We start from the raw sequence: 21,107 nt of genomic DNA, 5'->3' as shown, positions 1-21,107 counted from the left end.
ATCGCGCTTTCGGCTTCGAGTTTCTTGCATTCTCGCTCGCGTTTTGTTCGGTACATTTTCGTGTATTCCTTGTTCTTTGTTAATAAAATTTCTTCTGTGATGTTTCTATGTGTTGTACGTTCGGTGATTTTGTCATTTTGATTTTTTCATTTACTTTGTGTTCTTGTTTGATGATGTGAGAGTCTTTCTTGTGTTGTTTCGATTTGAGAAAAATTTGATTTGGACTCTGTGACTCCACACAGTTATAATTCCTTACATGACTCCACAGTGAGCATGACTTATCGAGATCTCTTCTCGAGATGAGTCAAATGAAAGAAAAATATTGTAATTCATATTTTGTTTCTGTTAGATCATTTTAATTAGGATTTTATATTTTTTTTAGAGTAGATGGCATGTTTCAATTACATTTAGATTAGGTTTTGCATCTGGTGATGATTAGAAACATGAATTAGGAGATGAATTTGCTGAGATTTCGTATAGTGAGTAGACCTTTACATACTTTCAGTTCTGATTTGAACTTAAATACCATACAGTGGGTATGACTGAACAAGATGTCTTCCTGAGTTGTAAATGATTACTTTTCTACACTAACTTTGGCACTTTTGATTCTGATCGATGGTTATAATCAACCAATCTGTTTCTACTCATTACTTTAGGTGTTTGCTCATCTGATTTCAGTTTTAGTTGAGAGTATTGGCATGGTTGTTCTTAATTACTTCTATTTAGAGTAGGATTTGATGATTCATTTTAGGTTTTATGTTTTACATTCTAATTCAGATTTGATGCTTAGTTTAGGAATATCTCTTGACTGTTAATGCATTCTTTTAGACTTAGGTTTTGCTTCTGTTCTGCATTTCTGTTTCAAATATTTTCTTTCCTTATTTTTTTAGCATTTGAGTTTTGTTTAGATTGTATCATATATGTTATGTTTGAGTTGTAGGAAGTTATAGTAGATTGGTTTTATTTCTGTTTTGAGTAGTTTAGACTGTTATTTTCTTTTCTTTTATTACATTTCAATTTCTTTATTCTTTTAAATAGATTTTAGTTTAGACTAGTTTCAATTCTTTTATTTTAGTTTCATTCATTTTAAATGTCCCCACCTGTTTAGTAGTTAGTAAGTAAATAAACACAAGACCTTAACCCTACACTCTAATCTTAATTAGCTTAGTCCTAGGATTGATATTCTGGTTACCCTATGCTACATTAGCGGGGACCATATTTGTTCTGCCTTAGGTGACTAAAAGGTAGTTTAACATTGAGTATATTGTTGCGGGTAATTATTGTGCTCAAATCTTATGGATGAAACAACAATTAGAGGATTTTGATATATACCTTGAACATATACCTCTTAAGTGTGATAACACTAGTGTCATAAATCTTACTAAGAATTCCATTATGCACTCTAGAATCAAACATATAGAGATTATACACCACTTTCTTAGAGACCATATCCTAAAGGAAGATTGTGAGATAGAATATATTGACACCAAGCACTAATTAGCAGACATTTTCACCGAAGCACTGCCCAAAGATAGGTTTTATGAGCTTAGGAGGGACTTGGGGATCCTATAAATTGCTTGAGGGTCTTGCTTGGTGCATTTTTCATGTTTCCAAAAATCAGCATGAAATAATCGATTATCCCGTACTAATAATCGATTATCTCCCCCTTTAGAAAATGTCATAAGTTCGACAATAATCGATTACCAAGAAGCCATAATCTATTATTTCAAGTTCTGGGCTTCTGGTTTTGAAGCGATAGTCGATTATCAGTTACAAATAATTGATTATCACGAGTTCTGATTGTTAGAAGTCAAAAAATAGTCATTGTAACGACTATAAATGGCCATATTTTGCATTAATGTTGCGTCAAGCGTCCATTTACTATATATTAGGGGTCCATAATCGATTGTTTTCTCATACTTTAAGTCTTGTATGTATACTTGATCATATCTTTGCAATCATAATCATTCTTATGCATTTTAGCTACCCACCCCTTCATTTTCCTTACTCTTACCTTCTACCATGGCTGATAGAAGAAAGTTACCTACCAAAAAGAGCTCTCGCCCATCCTCCTCTACCAATCCAAGAATTCGTGGCAATAATGTCAATGGTTGGATCTCAATGAAGAAAAGCACCGTGAGTTCACCTTGTTTTGGAAAGAAAGAAAGTTGATATCCCCAAAGTACTTTGATCTCAATTGGTTTCACATTTATGGGCTTCAGTTTCCGCCACTTATCTTCCACCAAGGCATTCAGTCCCTACTAGAGATGCAAGGTAAGTTCTATTCGGATTTGGTTAGAGTTTTCTACTTTAACTTGAAGGTACGAGACGAGGTCTACTCCACCAGAGTCAAGGGAGTAGATATTGTTTTGGACGATGATATTTGGACAACAATGGCCCAGATTCAGTTGAATGAAGATGTAGTGATGTTGATCTAGGGTATTGAAGGCTTCAACAAGATTTTGGCCTTCTCTTTTCTAAAGAACCCTGAGGTTCATGTCAACAGGAAGCAATTGCTCGTAGGTAGTCTTGAGAAGGATGAAAGGCTAATTCACTTCTTGATTGTGTTGATGCTTTGTCCTCATGCTTTTAATCATGTGCAGTATTGCTCCAAGGCGAATTTGATGATTATTTATGGGACAGTAAATGAGATTATGATTTATTGGCCCAACCTCATTTGTGACACCATGATGAAGGCTAAGAGGTTCACTCATATGCTCTTTTGGTATTTGTATGAAAAGAAAAGCCTTATATCTCAAGCCAAGAGGGGGATTCAATTGGATAAACCCTTATTTAAGATCTTTTTGAAATCTTTATGAGTTCTTGGCTTCTTGAAATCAATAAACAAAGAATAATGAATCAACAAGTAGAGAGAGATCAACACACAAACAATCTATACTAGTTCGGCTATCACGAGCCTACATCCAGTCCTCTTTCAACAATCTTAGTTAAAGGGAATCCACTATAATGATTGAGTATACAAGAATACAGACACAACCCTCTCAATGCACTCCTCTTACCACTTAAAATCAAAATAACAACACAAGAGATGAACACCCTCAATCTCTTACAAATACCAAGAGCAATCCCAGCTCTTAAACCTTGGCTATCCCCGCACAAATACACAATACAAATTGTTTGAAGAACCTGATCTTGAACACACTCTTCAAAGTGCATAATTAATCAGAACCAATGTAGTCTCATTGCCTTGAATGAATCCTTGTAGTTTGATCACCAAGAAAGCTTTGATTCCTCCAAGAACGTGTGTTTGAGAACACATGTACACAAACTCAAAAGATTTGTCAGTATTTGAAAATGTTAACGTTATGGAAATAGGTCTCAAGTCACATATATATAGGTCTTTCAAATCTTGTTGCAGTATAATCAATTATGTTATTTATGTAATCTGTTATGCTTTCCTTTTTGTTTGAACAGATTATCATATGTGTGTAATCGATCATTTAACCACTTAAGCCTATTATTACTTTATTTAACTGTCTTAACATACTAGGCTATTTATGTAATGGATTAGACTATCATTTCTGTTTTAATCGATTATCAAACTTATGTAATCGATTATTTCAACACTTAACCATATTAGTCATCCATTTGCCAACCTTAACAAATTATCTCACTTATATAATAGATTATGACTTTCTCTCTGTTTTAATCGGTTATGTACCCTGTATAATCGATTATAACATAGCATTTTGCCCCTATTAGCTTTCTAAGTGATCTGGCTAGATCTAACAGATTATATACTGTATTTAATCGATTATTTATACCAGAAATGAGATTTTTCAACTAATTTAAACTTGAATCATTCAACATTAATGGATTCAATCATCTAGCACACACATCTTAAAGATATAAACAATTGTAATGTCATTTTGTTGTGCAAGAAACCATTATTAATCTTTTAACCATTCATCATCAAACATAAAGATATAAAGAGACAAAGCTCCCCCTATCAACAATCTCTCCCTTTTTTTATGATGACCAACAAAAAACATGTTTTCCATTTACTCTCCCCTTTGGGCATTAGCAAAAATGGCAGATCAAACAAGTAACATGGAATTCATTTGTGCTAAAAACATCAAAATCGCTTACAAACCATTGAAGAATGTGATGTTCCCCAAGCACTATGAAAGTGTGTGAGCAATAGATGAATAATATCAACATAAAGATCAACTCAATATAACTAATTCAAAATAGTATATCAGAGTACTTTGACTTGTATCAGATCTAGTATATTGATTTCACATGATATAACAATTGATATCGAGATCATTGTACAATACTCATATATAGTATAGAATGTAGATGTAAGCAATGAGTATTATAATATAAATGACATCTATTATGTAGTAGAAATATGATAGATGTATTAGCATAGCTGCAACAGAGATAAACACATGATTTATCTTAAGATGATGCATATTTCATAAAGCAACATATAACATGAATTTTACTCAAAACAGGTATTTCATGGCATTTTAAACTTGTTCAGCATATCGGACATGCAGTTATATGCTTATAAAACCAGTTTCAGTAACTTAATTGATTACACTATCAGTGTGACAAATTAAAATCTGCAGTAATGATTATTTAACAGATTATACCATCTATTTAATCCTTTAAAATGTGCAGAACTGCTTAAAAACATAGTACATGAGTACAAAACCTGTTTTTCACACATTAAAACCTGCAAAAGTATCTTTCTCAACATTGCACAATGTTACTACTTCCATAATATGATATGTACATAAGTTTTATGCCAAAATGTATAAGCATTGAATGATAATGAGCATTGAAGTACATCACCAAGTGCTAAACAATATATTGACCATTTAGACTAGAATTAACTTAATAATTCAATATGTTCAAGCATACAGATCAATTCACCAAATCATTCATGATAGACATTATCAAATTCAGTTGGTACAACTCTTAAGAATTAAACATATATGCATATAATCACCAAAAAAAATTAACATTCAAAGCATTATTTCAAAGACAGAGTAGTTCCAGTCAAAAGGCTTATCCTAATTGGTAATGATAGTAGAATTAAAGTGTTTAATCAATAAGCCTTGGGAACATTCTAAGAGTGTCTTCTTATCTTTGAACGTCTTTTTGTCCTTTATGCAGCACTTCTGAATAAAGCCTAGTATTCACATTACCTACACAAATAACAAGAATAAAACATGCAAGTAGAGAGACACTTTTTTGTACAACATTAAATATTTTAAACGTTGATGATCATATAACATGTTGCATGCTTAAAACATTTTGTAACATGTCAGTGTGTTTTGATAAAAGCATTGTTTGAGGGCAAAGTGTTTGTATGTTACATGTAACACCCCAATTTGGGGATGCCGATTACGAGTAACATTTTAAAATCTTTAAAATCATAACAATATTAGGAAAATCAAATTTAATAAGTCTTTACAATTAAAGAAAAATAAACCATAATTTCAATTTAATTACAAAATAAATTTTCAAATAATATAGTTTATTAATATTCAATTTATGCTTTCTCTCTTTTCTTCTCTTCTTTTCAATATGCTTTCAACTTCATTTCATTTCAACCTCAATTGTTTCAACCTCTCTTCTTTTTCTTTTTTTCTTTCTTACGTCCCACCTTGGGCCTTATAATTAATTCTTCTCTTTGCCATTATAGTTACTTCATTAGTCTTCTCTCTTCTTCAGATCTTCTTTATATAGCCTTCTACAAAGATGTTCCATTGGATATAGAGTTGACCCCTGTGTAGGCTACTTAGTGCTTTTTGGTAGATGGTCACACTCACTTGTCTTGTCATGCAGAGATACAATGTTTTATCATATCTTGACTGAAACACAACTTATACAACATGTCAGAGTAGGACTTTATACTTAGATCATTCTCATAATATTCTTTTCTTCTCTTAATGTCTTTATCCAAATATGTAGGTTTTCTGATTAACTCGTTGTATAATTTTGATATTCACATTAAACAAGGACAAAACATACAAGAAAAATAGCACTTTTACCGTACATACAATAAATGACATTAAATGTGTTGATTATTTATGGATGTTATCTTGTGCTATATGTTCAAAACATCGTGTCATACATGGTGTCAATAATAAATATATTGATTGATCCTAACATTCAAATAATATTAGACAATATAGAGCATATTGTTATTGGTTGTGAAAAGTTAGACACTTATAAATAAAAGTAATTTGATACATAGAGATTGACATGTTTTTTCATCAAAGATATTATTTATATTTTTCATTGATTACAAGTTTGAGATCACGTCTTTATTGTTTGGAGCTAATATTCATTAGACTATTTTTTTGCTTTAACTATTCTTCTATTAATACTAATATAATATAATAAGCTTTAGTGTTTTATCTTTTTCAAGGATAGATATGTTAATTTTAGTGCTTATCCTTAAGTTTTGTACATGTTAAGACATGACGCTTATCATAAATAATCTTTGTAAAACATGTTTCTACCTTAGAAGAGATTTTCACACTCACTGTTTTACAAAAGTAATTCAGACACTTTGTGTGTAGGTATCTTAAGCATGTGTCTTACTAAGTTTGTGTAGGTTTCTCCTACTGATCAGACGTCTTTGCCTAAAACACATTGTGTTGTTTAATTCATCTTTTTCTTCTTAGATAGCATATTTGAAAGTGTAGCTTGATAGACACTGGTTGCAAGATTTCTTGTGATAAGACTTTTAGATTTGTATCTTAAACGCTTTTGAGCACAGGTCTTCCAAGTTTCTATTTTTGATTAACCAAGCATCTAGATGATTCATTTGATAGATGCTTTGATGAGTTTATATTATCCGTTATCTAGTGTTCAGATGTTCTTTCTTATGACCACTCGAGAATGTGATTATTATCAACATGATATATCTATGTTTTTTCCTTTTTCTTTTATTCTCTATGTGATATATTTATGTTCTTTCTTTTTCTTAAATATTTGATTACCCAAAATTATTTCGTTTAATATTATTTGATAAACTTTAAAATTAAAGATACTTTAAACAATTCAATCTCTTTCTAGACAATCTTGTCTCGACAAAATAGAGACGACGCTCAAACCTTGTGCCTAAGTGACAATATGCAACTGGTTTAGACAGAAATATTGTAATAATTACAAATAGAGGATATTTAATTTTTGTAACTTTGACATTCAAACATTCCTAATCAATCTACATTAAATATATGATATTTATTCCTGATTCTCAACAGAATTAATTTTGGCATTAGCCTGCGTTAACCAGGCACTATTAGCATTACACATTTTAACAAATATATGAAGGAATATTGCAGAACCATTTTAAACACACATGACAAAAGAAGATACAAGATCTTATCATATCACTGTATGCTGTCTTGAAATTTTCGTATACGAGATATACAAAAAAGGTTAATTTTGAGATGAGGGTGTGTCGGACAAACTTTGGTCAACGTAAAAAATATATTGCAATCACCATCTGCTCTCCATGTGAGAAGTAATGGTACTGAATCAATTGGGATCGAGCTGGTTCATCAGAAAAAATATTAATCGCTCGCCAATCCGGTAAGGCCATTGCTCACAGAAATGCCCAGAGGAAATGACCTCCTGTGTATTCTTTGTTTCGAAGCAGGTTCTTTGTCATTTGAAGAAATGAGACCAACTTTCTTTGTTATTATGGTCGATTTCTCAGCTGTGTCACTAGTTGTAGCAATGAATTGTAAACCCTGAAACATGTACTAAAAATAAGTAGGCAAGTATGACTAGAAGTGGAAAAACTTGAACTTAAAAATGCCGTAACTGATTAACCTTGAGTGATTTTTTCTCAAGTGTCGTTACTGTACAAGTTGTCGGTTCTGCAATATCCTATCAAATCAGTCAAAATCAAGGATCAGATATTTGCACAAGAAATCACAAAAAAATTCCTTGTTACAGAACTCTTACTCACTTGACAGAAGAATTGTGTATTAATCAGAAACTAGAAGTCTTATATCATAAAAACCATTCTGCTTTCCTCACAATTTTATACACTGGATAAGGCAATAAATGGGATAAAAACACAAGTGAAGATGAAAAATATAACCTTGTCACCATTTGGTCTGTCGTTAAATCCATCAGCAAATTGGCACAAATACCAGAGACCTGAATTGGTCATTTCCTGCACGATAACAAGGGAAATATATAAATATTTCTGAGAAAACTTGCTAGAATGTAACCTATGCCTGCAATAATAAATTTATAACCTGCTTGCCCTCAACAAGTTCGAGTTTCCCTTCCTATCAAGTTGATTGATTAAGTCAAGTTAGAACATCAACAAGACGACAATTTCAGTCGATTGGATGCTTAAAAAAAGGAGAAAAGAAAGGGACTCCAATTTACCAGCCCAGAAATCATGTTGTGTATAACTTCAATATCAAATCCAATCTGAGAAAGGTTTGACTTCACTTCATTCACCTGCGTGCAAAAAGAAAAAAAAAATTGGAATGCTTCTGAACACATTAAAAAGAATTTTACCAAAGGACAACTGCAAAACTCACAGCAAATACAACATATGAAGGACCAAATAAATTTTTCTTTTCATTAAGGCAACTCCTTATTAAAAATACAAAACTATAAATCTCATCCAATTAACTTGGAAGAAAGGCATTTAATATATAACCAGTGGAAAGGTCAATAGTGAATAACAACCATAGTAAGAAAGAGGCAAACTAAAGTAATTTTGGCAACAAGAGAAAAATCTATAGCTATAATCAAGGCTATATAATGGGTGTATCACTTTTCCACTAGCCTAGCTTTAAGACAATCAACTTAACTGTTAGGGTAAACTTTTATGGCATAAACATGCTTGCAGCGTGTCATTGCTACAGTGGTACCAGAAAGGAAAGGCCAAGAGGAAAGAATGGACTTTATTAGAATGAACGTAGTACTTATTGTTGTAATTTGAGATAATATCTTTAGAATCTTCCTAATTAGAGGAAATAGATACATAATCTTTTATTTTATTTTACTTTTCCTAGTTTTCCTAGTTTCCTTATTTCCTTTTTTAGGAGACCTAGATTATTACAAATAGAGGGTATGAGAATGTATTTTTTATGATTTGAGAATAATAAAATAAGTCTTATTTTCAACTTGGTGTCAGAGCTCCTGATCTTGGGGCTCGATTCCGCTGCAACAAGTCTCACCGCTGCCGCTGTCCGACCACCGCCGCTGCCGCCGTCGCCGGTTGGGGTCGTTGATAGGGCAGAAAGGTGCGCCCGACACCCGCGATCACAACCCCGGAAGTCGCTCCATGAGAGGAGCCGCAACGCGCCGCCACATGCCGCCACCGTCGCCGGCGCGTATAGTCCACGCGCCCACCTCCGGCGAGACCCACTCGCCGTCGCCGCCACAGACAGGGTTGCCGGAGCCCCCTGAGTCTATTCCTAGGGTCGGTGACGACTCGTTTTGGCTGTATTTGAGTAGATCTAAATTTTAAGTTTTGCTCTTTTTTTTCTCGATGTGACCCACTCGTCGTCGCCTCCGCATAAGAGTCGCCGGAGCCTCCTGAGTCTGTTTTTAGGGTTGGTGACAACCCGTTTGGCCTATATTTGAGTAGATCTGAGTTTTAAGTTCTGCTCCTTTTTTCTCGGTGTGACTCATACGCCGTCATTGTCTTGGAGACTCCTGGTTGCGTTCTATGGGATGTCTGAAGTAAAAATTATTCCTTTGAAAGCAATGGATGAATCAATGAGTAAGCCCTTTGGATCATGTACTTTGTCCATAAAAGGTAAGATTTGTCTCAATACTGTTGATCATGTGTCTCAAGGTATTTGGATCCTTGATTCGGGTGCAACTGATCATATGACACCTTTCAGCGTGTCCTTCGACTCATATGGTAAAAGAAATAAAGAACAACTTATTACAGTTGCGAATGGTCAGGGTATACCTATATGCGGCTCTGGGAATATAATTTTGGACTCATCTATTGTATTAAAGGATGTTTTACATGTTCCTCAATTAGCTAATAGTCTTATCTCTGTATAAAAACTCACAAAGGATTTAAATTGTTCAGTAACATTTTTTCCAACTTATTGTGCTTTTCAGGACCTTGCTACAGAGAAGACAATTTTAACTGCTAAGGAGCAGAGTGGGTTGTATTTTTTAGTGTTTAATGACCAAAGCAACACAAAAATCATGAGTCAACAAGCTACATCTGAGTCGTGGGTAAAATCTCAAATCATTAGTCTTATCATGTCCTTGTTTCCCCACTCACTTGTTTACCAAAGAGTCTGTTGAGTCTTTTAAATGTGATATTTGTCAATTGTCAAAACATCATCGTGCATCTTATCCTATTAGTCACAAAAAGAGTATTTCTCCATTTGATTTAATTCACTCTGATGTTTTGGGTCCTGTCATAGATTCTATTTCCGGAGCCAAATGGTTTGTTACCTTTATTGACGATTGTATCTGTGTCACGTGGACATACCTTATGAAAAATAAATCCGAAGTTTTTCAAATTTTTGTTAATTTTTTCTATCTTATCCAAAATCAATTTGGAAAAAATATCAAAAGAATCAGGTCTGATAATGGTACTGAATATGTGAATCATGAATTTCTCAATTTTTTGTCTCATAATGGTATTGTTCAGAAACTAACTTGTGTTAACACCCCTCAACAAAATGGAGTTGCAGAAAGAAAGAATCGTCATCTTCTTGAAGTAACTAGAGCTTTTCTTTTTCAAATATCTGTTCCAAAAAATTACTGGGGAGAAGTTGTGTTAACTGTCACATATCTCATCAACAGGTTACCCACTTGTATCTTAAATGGCATTAGTCCTATAGAGTCTCTATTGTCTTTTCTTCCTTCTTGTTCCCTACTAACGAGTCTACCTAGTCGAGTCTTTGGATGTGTTGTTTTTGTTCACTCTCATCATCCTAACCGTGGTAAATTAGATCCCAGAGCTCTTAAATGTGTCTTTATTGGGTATCCTTCTAATAAAAAAGGGTACAAATGTTATCATCCTCAGAGTCGTCGCATCTTTATCACCATAGATGTCACCTTTCATGAAAAACAATCTTTTTATGTCAGTCCACCACTTCAGGGAAGAAAGCACTTGAAGTGGATGAACTTTCCTTCTTGTCATTACTATGTTTGTCTTTGCAGGATGCCCAAGACTTGAGCAATGAAGCTACCATAGTCCACAGTGAGGAAGAAGACAGATTTTTTGGCAAAATATATGAAAGAAGAGAACAACCCACTTCGACTCTCGAGCAAGAAAAATTGTCTACTCCGGAGGTGAGGATCCCTGAGGATATCAATGAGGAGGAGGTAAGTATTACTGAGGATTTACCCGTAAGTATTACTGATGATTTACCCATTGCATTGAGAAAGGGAAGAAGATCATGTGCTAAATATCCTATTTCTCAGTATGTTTGCACTAACAATCTCTCTGATCAGCACAGAAGTTTTATTGTTGCCATTGATGCCAAAAAAATTCCTACCTCAATCCAAGAGGCCATGAAACTTGAACATTGGAATCAAGCCATGAAAGAAGAGATGAATGCATTAGAAAGAAATTCAACTTGGGAGATTGTTGATAAGCCAAGAGACAAGAAGGCAGTAGGGTGTAGATGGATATTCACACTGAAACATAAGGAAGATGGGACAATAGAAAGATATAAAGCTAGATTGGTGGCAAAAGGATATACCCAAACATATGGGATTGATTATGAGGAGACATTTGCCCCAGTGGCAAAGATGAATACAGTTCGAGTTATTCTCGCTTTGGCTGCCCATTTTGGATCGGACTTACACCAGCTGGATGTGAAGAATGTCTTTCTTCATGGAAATCTAGATGAGGAAGTGTACATGGAGATTCCCCCAGGTTTTGAAGTGAAAAATGAAAGAAACAAGGTATGCCTCTTGGAGAAAGCATTGTATGGTCTTAAGCAATCCCCTAAAGCATGGTTTGGAAGATTTACAAAAGCAATGGTTTCCTTGGGATACAGACAAAGCCAAGGAGACCATACTCTATTCATAAAGCACTCTTCTACATGTAAACTCCCTCTATTGCTTGTCTATGTGGATGATATGATTATTGCAGGAGATGATGAAGCAGAAAAATTGGCATTAAAAGAAAAATTGGCAGCTCTATTTGAAATGAAAGACCTCGGAAAACTCAAATATTTTCTTGGCATAGAGGTTGCCTACTCCAAGAACAGAATTTTCATCTCCCAAAGGAAATATGTACTTGATCTCCTCAAAGAAACAGGAAAGCTAGGATGTAGAACCTCAACAGTTCCTATAGAACAGAATCACAGAATTGGAATTAATGAAAGTGCTCCTGTAGAGAAGGCCCAATATCAGAGATTGGTGGGGAAATTGATTTATCCATCACACACAAGACCAGACATTGCTTATGTAGTTAGTGTAGTGAGACAATTTATGTATGATCCAAGAGAGAGACACATGCAAGCAGTTGACAAAATTCTCCAATACTTGAAGTCAAGTCCAGGAAAGGGGCTATTATTCAAAAGAAAAGACACCTTGCCTACGAAGATATATACTGATGCTGACTATGCAGGTTCTATTTCGAGCCCTTGCTCAAGGAATGTGTGAAGGACTCTGGATGAAAATCATTTTGGATGATCTTAAAGTTAAAGTGGAGAATCCGGTGCAACTACACTGTGACAATAAGTCTGCTATGAGCATAGCCCATAATCCAGTACAGCATGACAGAACCAAACACATTGAAATTGACAGACAATTCATCAAAGATAATCTTGACAAAGGCTTTGTGATTACAACTCATGTTCCTACGGGTAGATTTCAAGATCTTGTAGGAAAGTTGGGAATGATTGATATTCATTTACCAACTTGAGGGGAGTGTTGTAATTTGAGATAATATCTTTAGAATCTTCCTGATTAGAGGAAATAGATACATAATCTTTTATTTTATTTTATTTTATTTTTCCTAGTTTTCCTATTTCCCTTTTTAGGAGAACTAGATTATTACAAATAGAGGGTATGAGAATGTATTTTTTATGATTTGAGAATAATAAAATAAGTCTTATTTTCAACTCTTATCCACTGGTTTCTTACAGAACCGGACTCTCCACATGTCAGAATATATTTTAGGAAGTTTTAGATATTATTCCTTATATACTTTAATTCCGTATATTTGTTGTATCTTGCTTTTATTAATAGCACAACAATCTACAAACTCAGGGATTTGTTTCTTAGAATAGGTCATTCTTATTTCCAAAAATATCCAACAAATGTATGTACACATATATATATATAGGATGTATGTAAGGAGATATAATAAGAAAGAAATTACTTCTTCTAAACTTGAGATGGTATCAATACTCCTAATCCTTGGTAACCTATGATCATGTGACCTAATCACAGCCTTCATTGTTGTGTAAATCTAATCGCAACAGATTCCATTGCTGTATGATCTCAAACTCTCATCACAGCCTCCATCGTTGTGTTTCCCTTCTATTTCTACATTTGATCAATTTACTTCTATGTGTCTTAATTGCACGTAATAGTAATAGCTAAAATAGAAAATGAAGACAAGTTCTAGAATGCAAGAGAATTGCATAATGTTACTTAAGATTAAAACTGATAAAATATATTCTTGAGGGCTTAACATATCCCTCTCATTATCTTCTATATATAAGGAAAACACAAGAGTACATGGAACACCAAGAGTTTGCACTAGACCTCTAGGTACAGAACTAGGTACTAATCATTATTGGTCTAGCAGACTAGCCTAAATGGTGATATGTAACAGTAATTATTCTAACAATGTTCATACAATCTATCAGTTGAAAGGAAAAAATTATCTCAAATGGTCTTAACTTATTAAGACCATCCTGAAATGGAAAGAAAAGCTTAGCCATCTAACTAATGATTCCCCTACAGAAGATGATGTCAAATTCAAGTCATGGGATGAAGACTCCATAATCATGGCATGGTTATGGAACTCAATGGTTCCAGAAACTAGTGATACATGTATGTTTCTCAATTCACCAAAAGCAATACAGAGTTCAATAGAGCAAACCTACTCTAAGGCAAAGGATGTTGCACATATTTATGATGTGAAAGTAAAAAGAATGGCAGCGAAACAAGGTACTAAAAGTATTATGAGTATGCTAATCAGCTTAAATCTTTGTGGCCAAATGTTTTAGGATTCAACAATTTTGAGATAATACATTGAACAAGGTCCGTAGCTTCCGAGGGAGCTGCTCTAGTATCCCAACTATCCTCCGATCATCCTTAAACAATATGTCTTTCAACTACTCCTTATACCTAAGCGGATTATCAGTCCAATAAAAGGGAAATTTTGGATTGTCGTTTTCATCATAAAAATGTGAGCGGTTAGCTGGGTTCACCACTACCCTAAAGAACCCATTCTTGAACTTCTTAAAAGATTGGGGAAAGGTACCTAGCAAACGTGTACTGAGCCTGCTCACCAAAGATAGCCAGGTAAGTGGATCCCTTGATCGCATTAGGTAAAAATGAAGAAAGTATTCAGGCGAAGGGGATAAACAAAGAACCTATCATACTAATCTAAAGGCTTTAAGGCAACCTCAACTATTTGGATGAAGTTGTGTTGGTGCAACATTTAGAAGTCTGAGCATACCCATTGTAAACTCATCGAAGGGTAACCAGACGTGAAGTTGAAGGAAAACGTTATGTACACATAAAAGAACTCCTCCTCATACCCTTATCGACCATGACAAACATTGTCAACGGCAGTCACCCTCCTAAGCGACACTATGTCCTTCGACACTCCACTCTCAAACACATAAATGCTATTCAACCAAGAATTCAATATTCTTGACCACCTAAATTTGGAAAACTAACTTCTCACTAAGAGATCTATCCACTTGTACCCCTCCTTTCTAGGTAGTTGGGACTTGGCATGCTCTTCAGCAGGATCTTCCCTATTCTCAATAATAACCTCCAGCTCCACCCCTATGGTTATGGATGATGATGCGTCCAGTGACACTAACTACTACTACTACTACAATTTGATTCCTCCCCATAATCCTTTGAGTAGTCAGCTCTTGAAATGATTCACTCTCTTCACGAGATATCAGCAACAGAGTAATTTTTCAGAACTTGGTGCTCAAATGTGGAAAATGAGACCCTATTTATATGAAAACTTGTGACCTTTCACCTTCCCACTGCTCTCCCTTAACCATTAGATCTCTTTAGATCTGAAGGCCAAGGTTGGTGACTCTGTCCCTTCTAAGCATTGCATCATTTCTTGTGTAAAACAGGCATATCATGCCTCTTCATCCCCCTTACAACATCATATCTTATCTAATACTTCATCATCACAAGCTCTTCATCGCTAAGCTTCTCAAGGCCGGGGGCTACTATACCTATAAGGTTAAATAGCCAAAGATACAATTTTTCTTTGCAAGATGCCTACCGAGTACCAACATTATGATCAACAAGCCAGAGACTAAAGACCACCTGATATGTCGAAGTTCTTTGTATGCCTTTTACATTGAGCATGTAAAAAGATCCGTATAGGACCGGTTGACCGAATACATGTTGAACTACTAAATCAACATGTACTCAACCCATCCCTATTCGGCCAAAATAACATCATTCAAGACACTTAATCGCAATGGCCCATGGTTGACTGCGATAATTCAATTCTAACATGTATTTGGGAAAATGGGTCAAGGCCCATCCAATTAAAAGCCATAAACAGTAGTATAAATAGAATATCTTACAAGGTATATTAATTACGTTCATTATTTACTGCATTTATTGTTTGTTGACGCATTAGGATGACTTGAGCATCAGAATGTTTTCTAAAGGAGGACGAATACCTTAGAGATTGAAGGTTGGAAGTGTTTGAAGAGTCTTTGGAAGTCTTTGCAAGATACACATTTGACTCTGTATGAACGATATATAAAGCATTTATTATAATATAAACAAGTTATATATGATGGTTATTTCTTAAATAGATTTATGAAAAAGATATAAGATTTATTATGTGTGCAATTTTCATTATTTACAAGAGATTTAAAGAGATTTTCTAAGAAACAAAAACATATAGGTAGGAAAATATATATAATATTTTATGGATATTAGAAGGATCACCTAAAATCTTTTAAGAATATCTAGGGCATGTTTAAAGGAGAAGTGACGAGTAAGAGGTAAGGGGAGCTTACATTCATTTATTCTTGTTTTTCTTGTTTTCTTTTCTTGCCTTTTTGTTTGTATGAGATGTAATATTTTGAGTCTGATGATCTTACAGGTGTTGAGGAAGATGCACAACACTAGGGAGAGTGGTCAATATCGACAGATGTTTGGGACAGTCTTTTAGTCAATAAAGCTTATGGTTGTAAAACAATATTGTTTTTTGTTTACTGAGATTTTCAATAAAATAGGAGTTAAGTTTTATTTTAAGTTGTGTAATTCGTGTTAATTATAGATTTTAGTAAGCAAAAAAATTGAGGTGTTACAAATAGTATTATTGATCTATGCCGATTATTATATTTTTACTGGGAATGACGAAAGGGAACAACAAAGGTTGAGTCAATGTCTTGTCCAAGAATTTAGGAAACCTAAAATATTTTCTCAGAATTGAAGTAACCCATTTCAAAAAAGGGATCTACATATCTCAACAAAAATATATTATTGACTTGCAATGCAAACCAACAGTACACATGTTGATCCAAATATAAAGTTGGGATGTGCAAAGGATATATTGTTATGGATAAAAAGAAGTACCAAAGACTAGCTGAAAGACTTATTTATCTATCTCACACTAAGCCAAATATTGCTTTAGTTGTTAGCCTAGTCGGTCAATTTATTCACCACCCAAAGGAAACGCAAACACATTTACAAGTTGCTCTTGGAATTGTCCAGTATTTGAAAGGGAAGCTAGGAAGATGAATTTTGTTCAAACCATACAAGAATGCTAGTCTTGAGGCATATACAAATGCAGATTATGCACAGATTCAGATGTAAGTTGTATGGCCTATGTTTCTTATATTTATACACCAAAACAAACATATTGAATCAGTCATAACTATTCATGATTTTCTTTAACTGAAGCATTTAGTCTTAATGCTTGATGCACACAAGAAGACAAATCAAGAGTGGTCATTTGATCCTATTTTATTGAGCTAGGAATTTCTTTTGATTAAACATTTCTTTAATGAATTACCTTAACACCTTTAATTATCTAGGAAAAAAGAAAATCCATTTTCCCTTACATCATTTGATATAAGTTGACCCAACTCATTATGCTCTTCCAACTTCAAGTCAAGACCTTCCAACCTCTTTGTAAGATGCCGTTTTGTTGACTGCGCAAATTAAATAACAAAAATTCATCGACAACACTCAAAAGATGAAAAATGTTCATGTAGGAAAATAGGAATGCCAACACAAATTACTTACTGCCAATGTTTCATGTACATTTTCTAATTGTTTTGACACAATTGCTACAGCATTAACCATATTCCTCTTTGTCACAAACATTACATCAGAAAATGACCATCCCTACAAGCGGCAAGAAATATATGGGTTTAGTCAACATCATCACATTATATGTTGATTCCTAAATAAATGTACCTGTTATGGAAATGTGATACGATTATCACTTACCCTCCACCACATATAACAATATCCCATAGCTCCTATTGCAGCAGCAGGTAGTAAGTAAGAGCCAATACCCCCTATGTTCAAACATTAACATCAACATATATAGTGAACAAGAACTTGTATTTATAAAGAAAGGAAAAAAAATACGTGATAGTAAAATCATGATTACACAAATTGCTTGCACAAGGGCAGAAGATTGAGAATGTCCAAAACCACATCAATATGTAACAAAGGAAATGAATATCAATCACCGAGGTCTTTCTATGGTTATCTATCTCGCCAAAGACCCAAACTCATTCACTCCATTTTTCTTTGTCTCTATGATTTGTCCTTGTATCCTTCTCAATAAGTTACTATTTACTTGTATAACATTTTAGTCATGATTATGAACATGTAAATATTTTTTAGCATTTTTGTTGAGTGTTTATACGTATATAGTATGAAAAAAAAAAATCAAAATAGAAGTCATCTCACTGAGTGCTATACTGTTGTAGCATTATTTGGGTCAGCCATGCGCCACTACCAAGGAATGATAAATATGGTGTAAACATGTTAACATCAACTGTTAGCAAACAAGGAAATTTGAATTAATAAGTACTGCATAAGGGATGATTGATAATTCTTTAAGAAATAAGTAGATAGACTTAACTGGTAAATTTGCATTTGGTTGAGTGAAGCTATCTTGGAAAACCCCAAAAGCATGCATTTTATAACTTAAAGTTAGCAGTTTCCTTGAAAAAGGGTTAAAAGAAATAGATTTTAAAAGGTTAAGGCCCTATTTAGGTAAACTCTTCAATAAGCACTTGTAAAAATAAGAAGGAAAAATAAATTAAGCTTCTCCCATAAGTTTAAAAACTAATTTAAAGTCCAAAAGCTATTTACCTTAAGCATACACTTTTGTTTACTTATAGCAGAAGATGAATTAAGTTTACAATCTTATTTTCATTTTCTATTAAACACTTGAATTGTATCTAATTAAGGCCTAAGTCTATATTAGTAACTTCATTAAGCCTAAGACAATTATCCTTAATAATTCTTATACAATGTAAAGTGAGAAGAAAATCTATAAAGAAAATGAGCATTGGTTGGTCAACTTAGCATCATAATCACGAAGCCGATCAGGAAACATGTTTACATAAAACGTTACTCAGTAGCATTCTATCGTAGATTCATCGAGGTCTAAAATGTAAATTATTATATCCTCTGATGTTTAATATCACCACTGAAGAAAGAAAATAAAAAAATTTGCAACAGAATCCAGTGTAAGTACCAGAAGAAGAAGAAGAATTCGCATTGAAGATCACAGGGCGAGACAACGTCAACTCCCTAATCTCATGTGCTAGCTGTCGAATCTGAGCTTAAAATACACGGTTAAACAAACAATTCAATAAGGTGTGTGGCATAGAAACAGAAAAGAATTACGAGTATCATGACATGACAAATACGCACCTGTGCAGCAATAAGCGCAGCGTCGTATCTGCCGGGTAAAATCTCAGCATCGTCGACGCCCTTGAGTAACTCCTGAAGCTGTGCGATGAGACCAGATAACTGGCCACTCCTCAGCAAAACAGAACCACTCAAACCTAACGAAGAAGCAAAAGCAAAACAAGTTAATTGATAAAGGAGTTGATAATAAACCCAAACACTCCCTTACCGGCTCCAACCAGAATGAGAACCTTGGAGGTGTTCACGCCTGCTTGCAACGCCATGCTATTCTCCAACCCTCTTCGTCTCAAATTGTGTACGACCGACCAATTCTGACTTTTGCCTTGGCCTACCCTTTCTGTTACCAAATCTTCAAAAGAAAAACACAAATATTTTATTCACTTAAATGTATTAAATTATTCACGTCACAAATTAAAAAAATTTAGTTTCAAATTCACTTTTCCTTATATTCAAAATTCAATCAAATTTAAATTTATTCAATCACTCTCCTCCAAATTTATTAAAGTGAACAAAGTGTAAATTTCCATTCGATTTTCTTAATACGAACATATTAATAAAGTCTACGTCAATTTAAAAATAAATATTAAGTACAAAAATAAATAAGAAAAATATGATTATTGGTTTAAACCTTCATATCGTCCTTCTCGTATTTGTTGGAGAATCTCAAGTGGGTCTTCGTTTTTTCAACTATCAAAATTAGGTTCATATTCTTGTAAAATGTCTCAATTGGGTCCAAATATTTGAAAAATTGAATCAATCTAACCTTGTCCGTTAAGTTGTCGTTATGTATTTGAAAAGAAAATGTGTCATTATGTATTAAATTTAATGGATGATGTGTTTTATAATCATATTTCCACGTGTTCCCTCCAACCAATCATCACCTTTCACCACTTCACTAAACCTTTCCTCAATTCTGTTCTTTTTTTTCTTGGTGGGTTTCGAATCCCAATCACCAACCCAAATATCCTAAAAATTTGAAATCCCCTTTCCACACTGATGTAAGTGTTTCTAGCAAAATGAGTTTTGGTAGAGCGAGTAAGGTTTCTTGATTCTGGAACACCTCCAACTATATTACCGACACAATTTTATGATCGTGTGGTGGTTGAAGTGAAGAACCAGGTTGCCATGAAACCTGTCGGGGATGATCCTAATTTGGGTACCCAACTTTGCTATCGAACAAAGAATAATCTTCTTGGTCTTATGCTAACTGCACATTTTGAAGGTGTAGATGTAAAATTGGAACCATTTCAAACCTTCGTTTAGACACCCATTATCAAGACTAATATCGCAAATCCTATTTAGAACTTGGTTTATGATTAAGAATTGTGACAACGGTGCAATTTTAGTAGAGGTTTGAGACCCTGTTTGCAATTTGAGTCAATTTGTACCTTTTTGTTGTTCCAGTTTTATTGTGACTTCTTGAATTTTGTTATGCATAACCTCTCTTTTTTCATTCTATATCTCTTTAGTTTGATTTCGGTTTTGCTCTGTTTTTTTTTTTTTACTTTTTTGGTTTAGTTGTGTAATTAAATATGGACAGTGAGAAGAATGACTATGTGCCTTCTGTTATTCTTGGAGTTATGTAATAGAATAAATTGAAAGGTAATGTGGGATTATGTTGATGGAACTCTTGTTTGGTTGTTTGAGGTGCAGTATTTAGAGAAACCTGAGAGCTAAACAATTCCAAAATCATTACGTAAATTAATAATTTTTCTGTTCACAATGAATAGGATGCAACTAGCAATGTGTATTGTATAGTCGTCCAATAAACTAATTTTTCACATGATCGATTGGTTGTCATTTCCATAAATGATCATTCGATATTACATATCAAAACAATCAGCATAAACCGAACATAGTTAACAAAGTTAAACATACTTATAGGCTATTGGATCAACCTTAATATAAATACATGGGTAAGGTAAGTGATTGTATTTATTGTGAAATTAATATTGTAAGCAGGATCGGTCAGGAGGTAAGCAAGATCGGTCAAGAGATTAGTAAGATCGGGCAGGAAGTGAATAGTA

At 33.9% G+C, this 21,107-nt stretch overlaps 1 protein-coding gene across 1 annotated transcript; it reads right to left on the bottom strand.

Annotated features, from left to right (window-relative positions):
• Positions 1-7,240: 7,240 nt before the first annotated feature.
• Positions 7,241-19,425, bottom strand: LOC124838227 (golgin family A protein (DUF1664)). The gene is made up of 11 exons (XM_047313777.2): positions 19,289-19,425; positions 19,084-19,217; positions 18,905-18,986; positions 17,638-17,708; positions 17,431-17,532; positions 17,247-17,336; positions 8,395-8,469; positions 8,259-8,291; positions 8,099-8,173; positions 7,825-7,881; positions 7,241-7,742 (listed from the first exon to the last, which is right to left on the bottom strand). The coding sequence occupies exons 1-11, from the start codon at positions 19,341-19,343 to the stop codon at positions 7,563-7,565; spliced, it is 954 nt and encodes a 317-aa protein (XP_047169733.2). The 5' UTR covers positions 19,344-19,425; the 3' UTR covers positions 7,241-7,562.
• Positions 19,426-21,107: the final 1,682 nt, after the last annotated feature.

The sequence above is a fragment of the Vigna umbellata genome, chromosome 7 (genome assembly GCF_029865625.1).
Source record: "Vigna umbellata cultivar VRB3 chromosome 7, Vumbellata_1.0, whole genome shotgun sequence".
Lineage (NCBI taxonomy): Eukaryota > Viridiplantae > Streptophyta > Magnoliopsida > Fabales > Fabaceae > Vigna > Vigna umbellata.
This window is presented reverse-complemented; position numbering and strand designations above follow the sequence as displayed.

Coding starts and splice junctions, on each gene's coding strand:
- LOC124838227 (XM_047313777.2), bottom strand. CDS start 19,343: ATGGCGTTGCAAGCAGGCGTGAACACCTCCAAGGTTCTCATTCTGGTT. Junction 8,292..8,394: donor ACAACATGATTTCTGGGCTG/GTAAATTGGAGT, acceptor TCAACTTGATAG/GAAGGGAAACTCGAACTTGT. Junction 8,174..8,258: donor AACTTGTTGAGGGCAAGCAG/GTTATAAATTTA, acceptor GTTATCGTGCAG/GAAATGACCAATTCAGGTCT.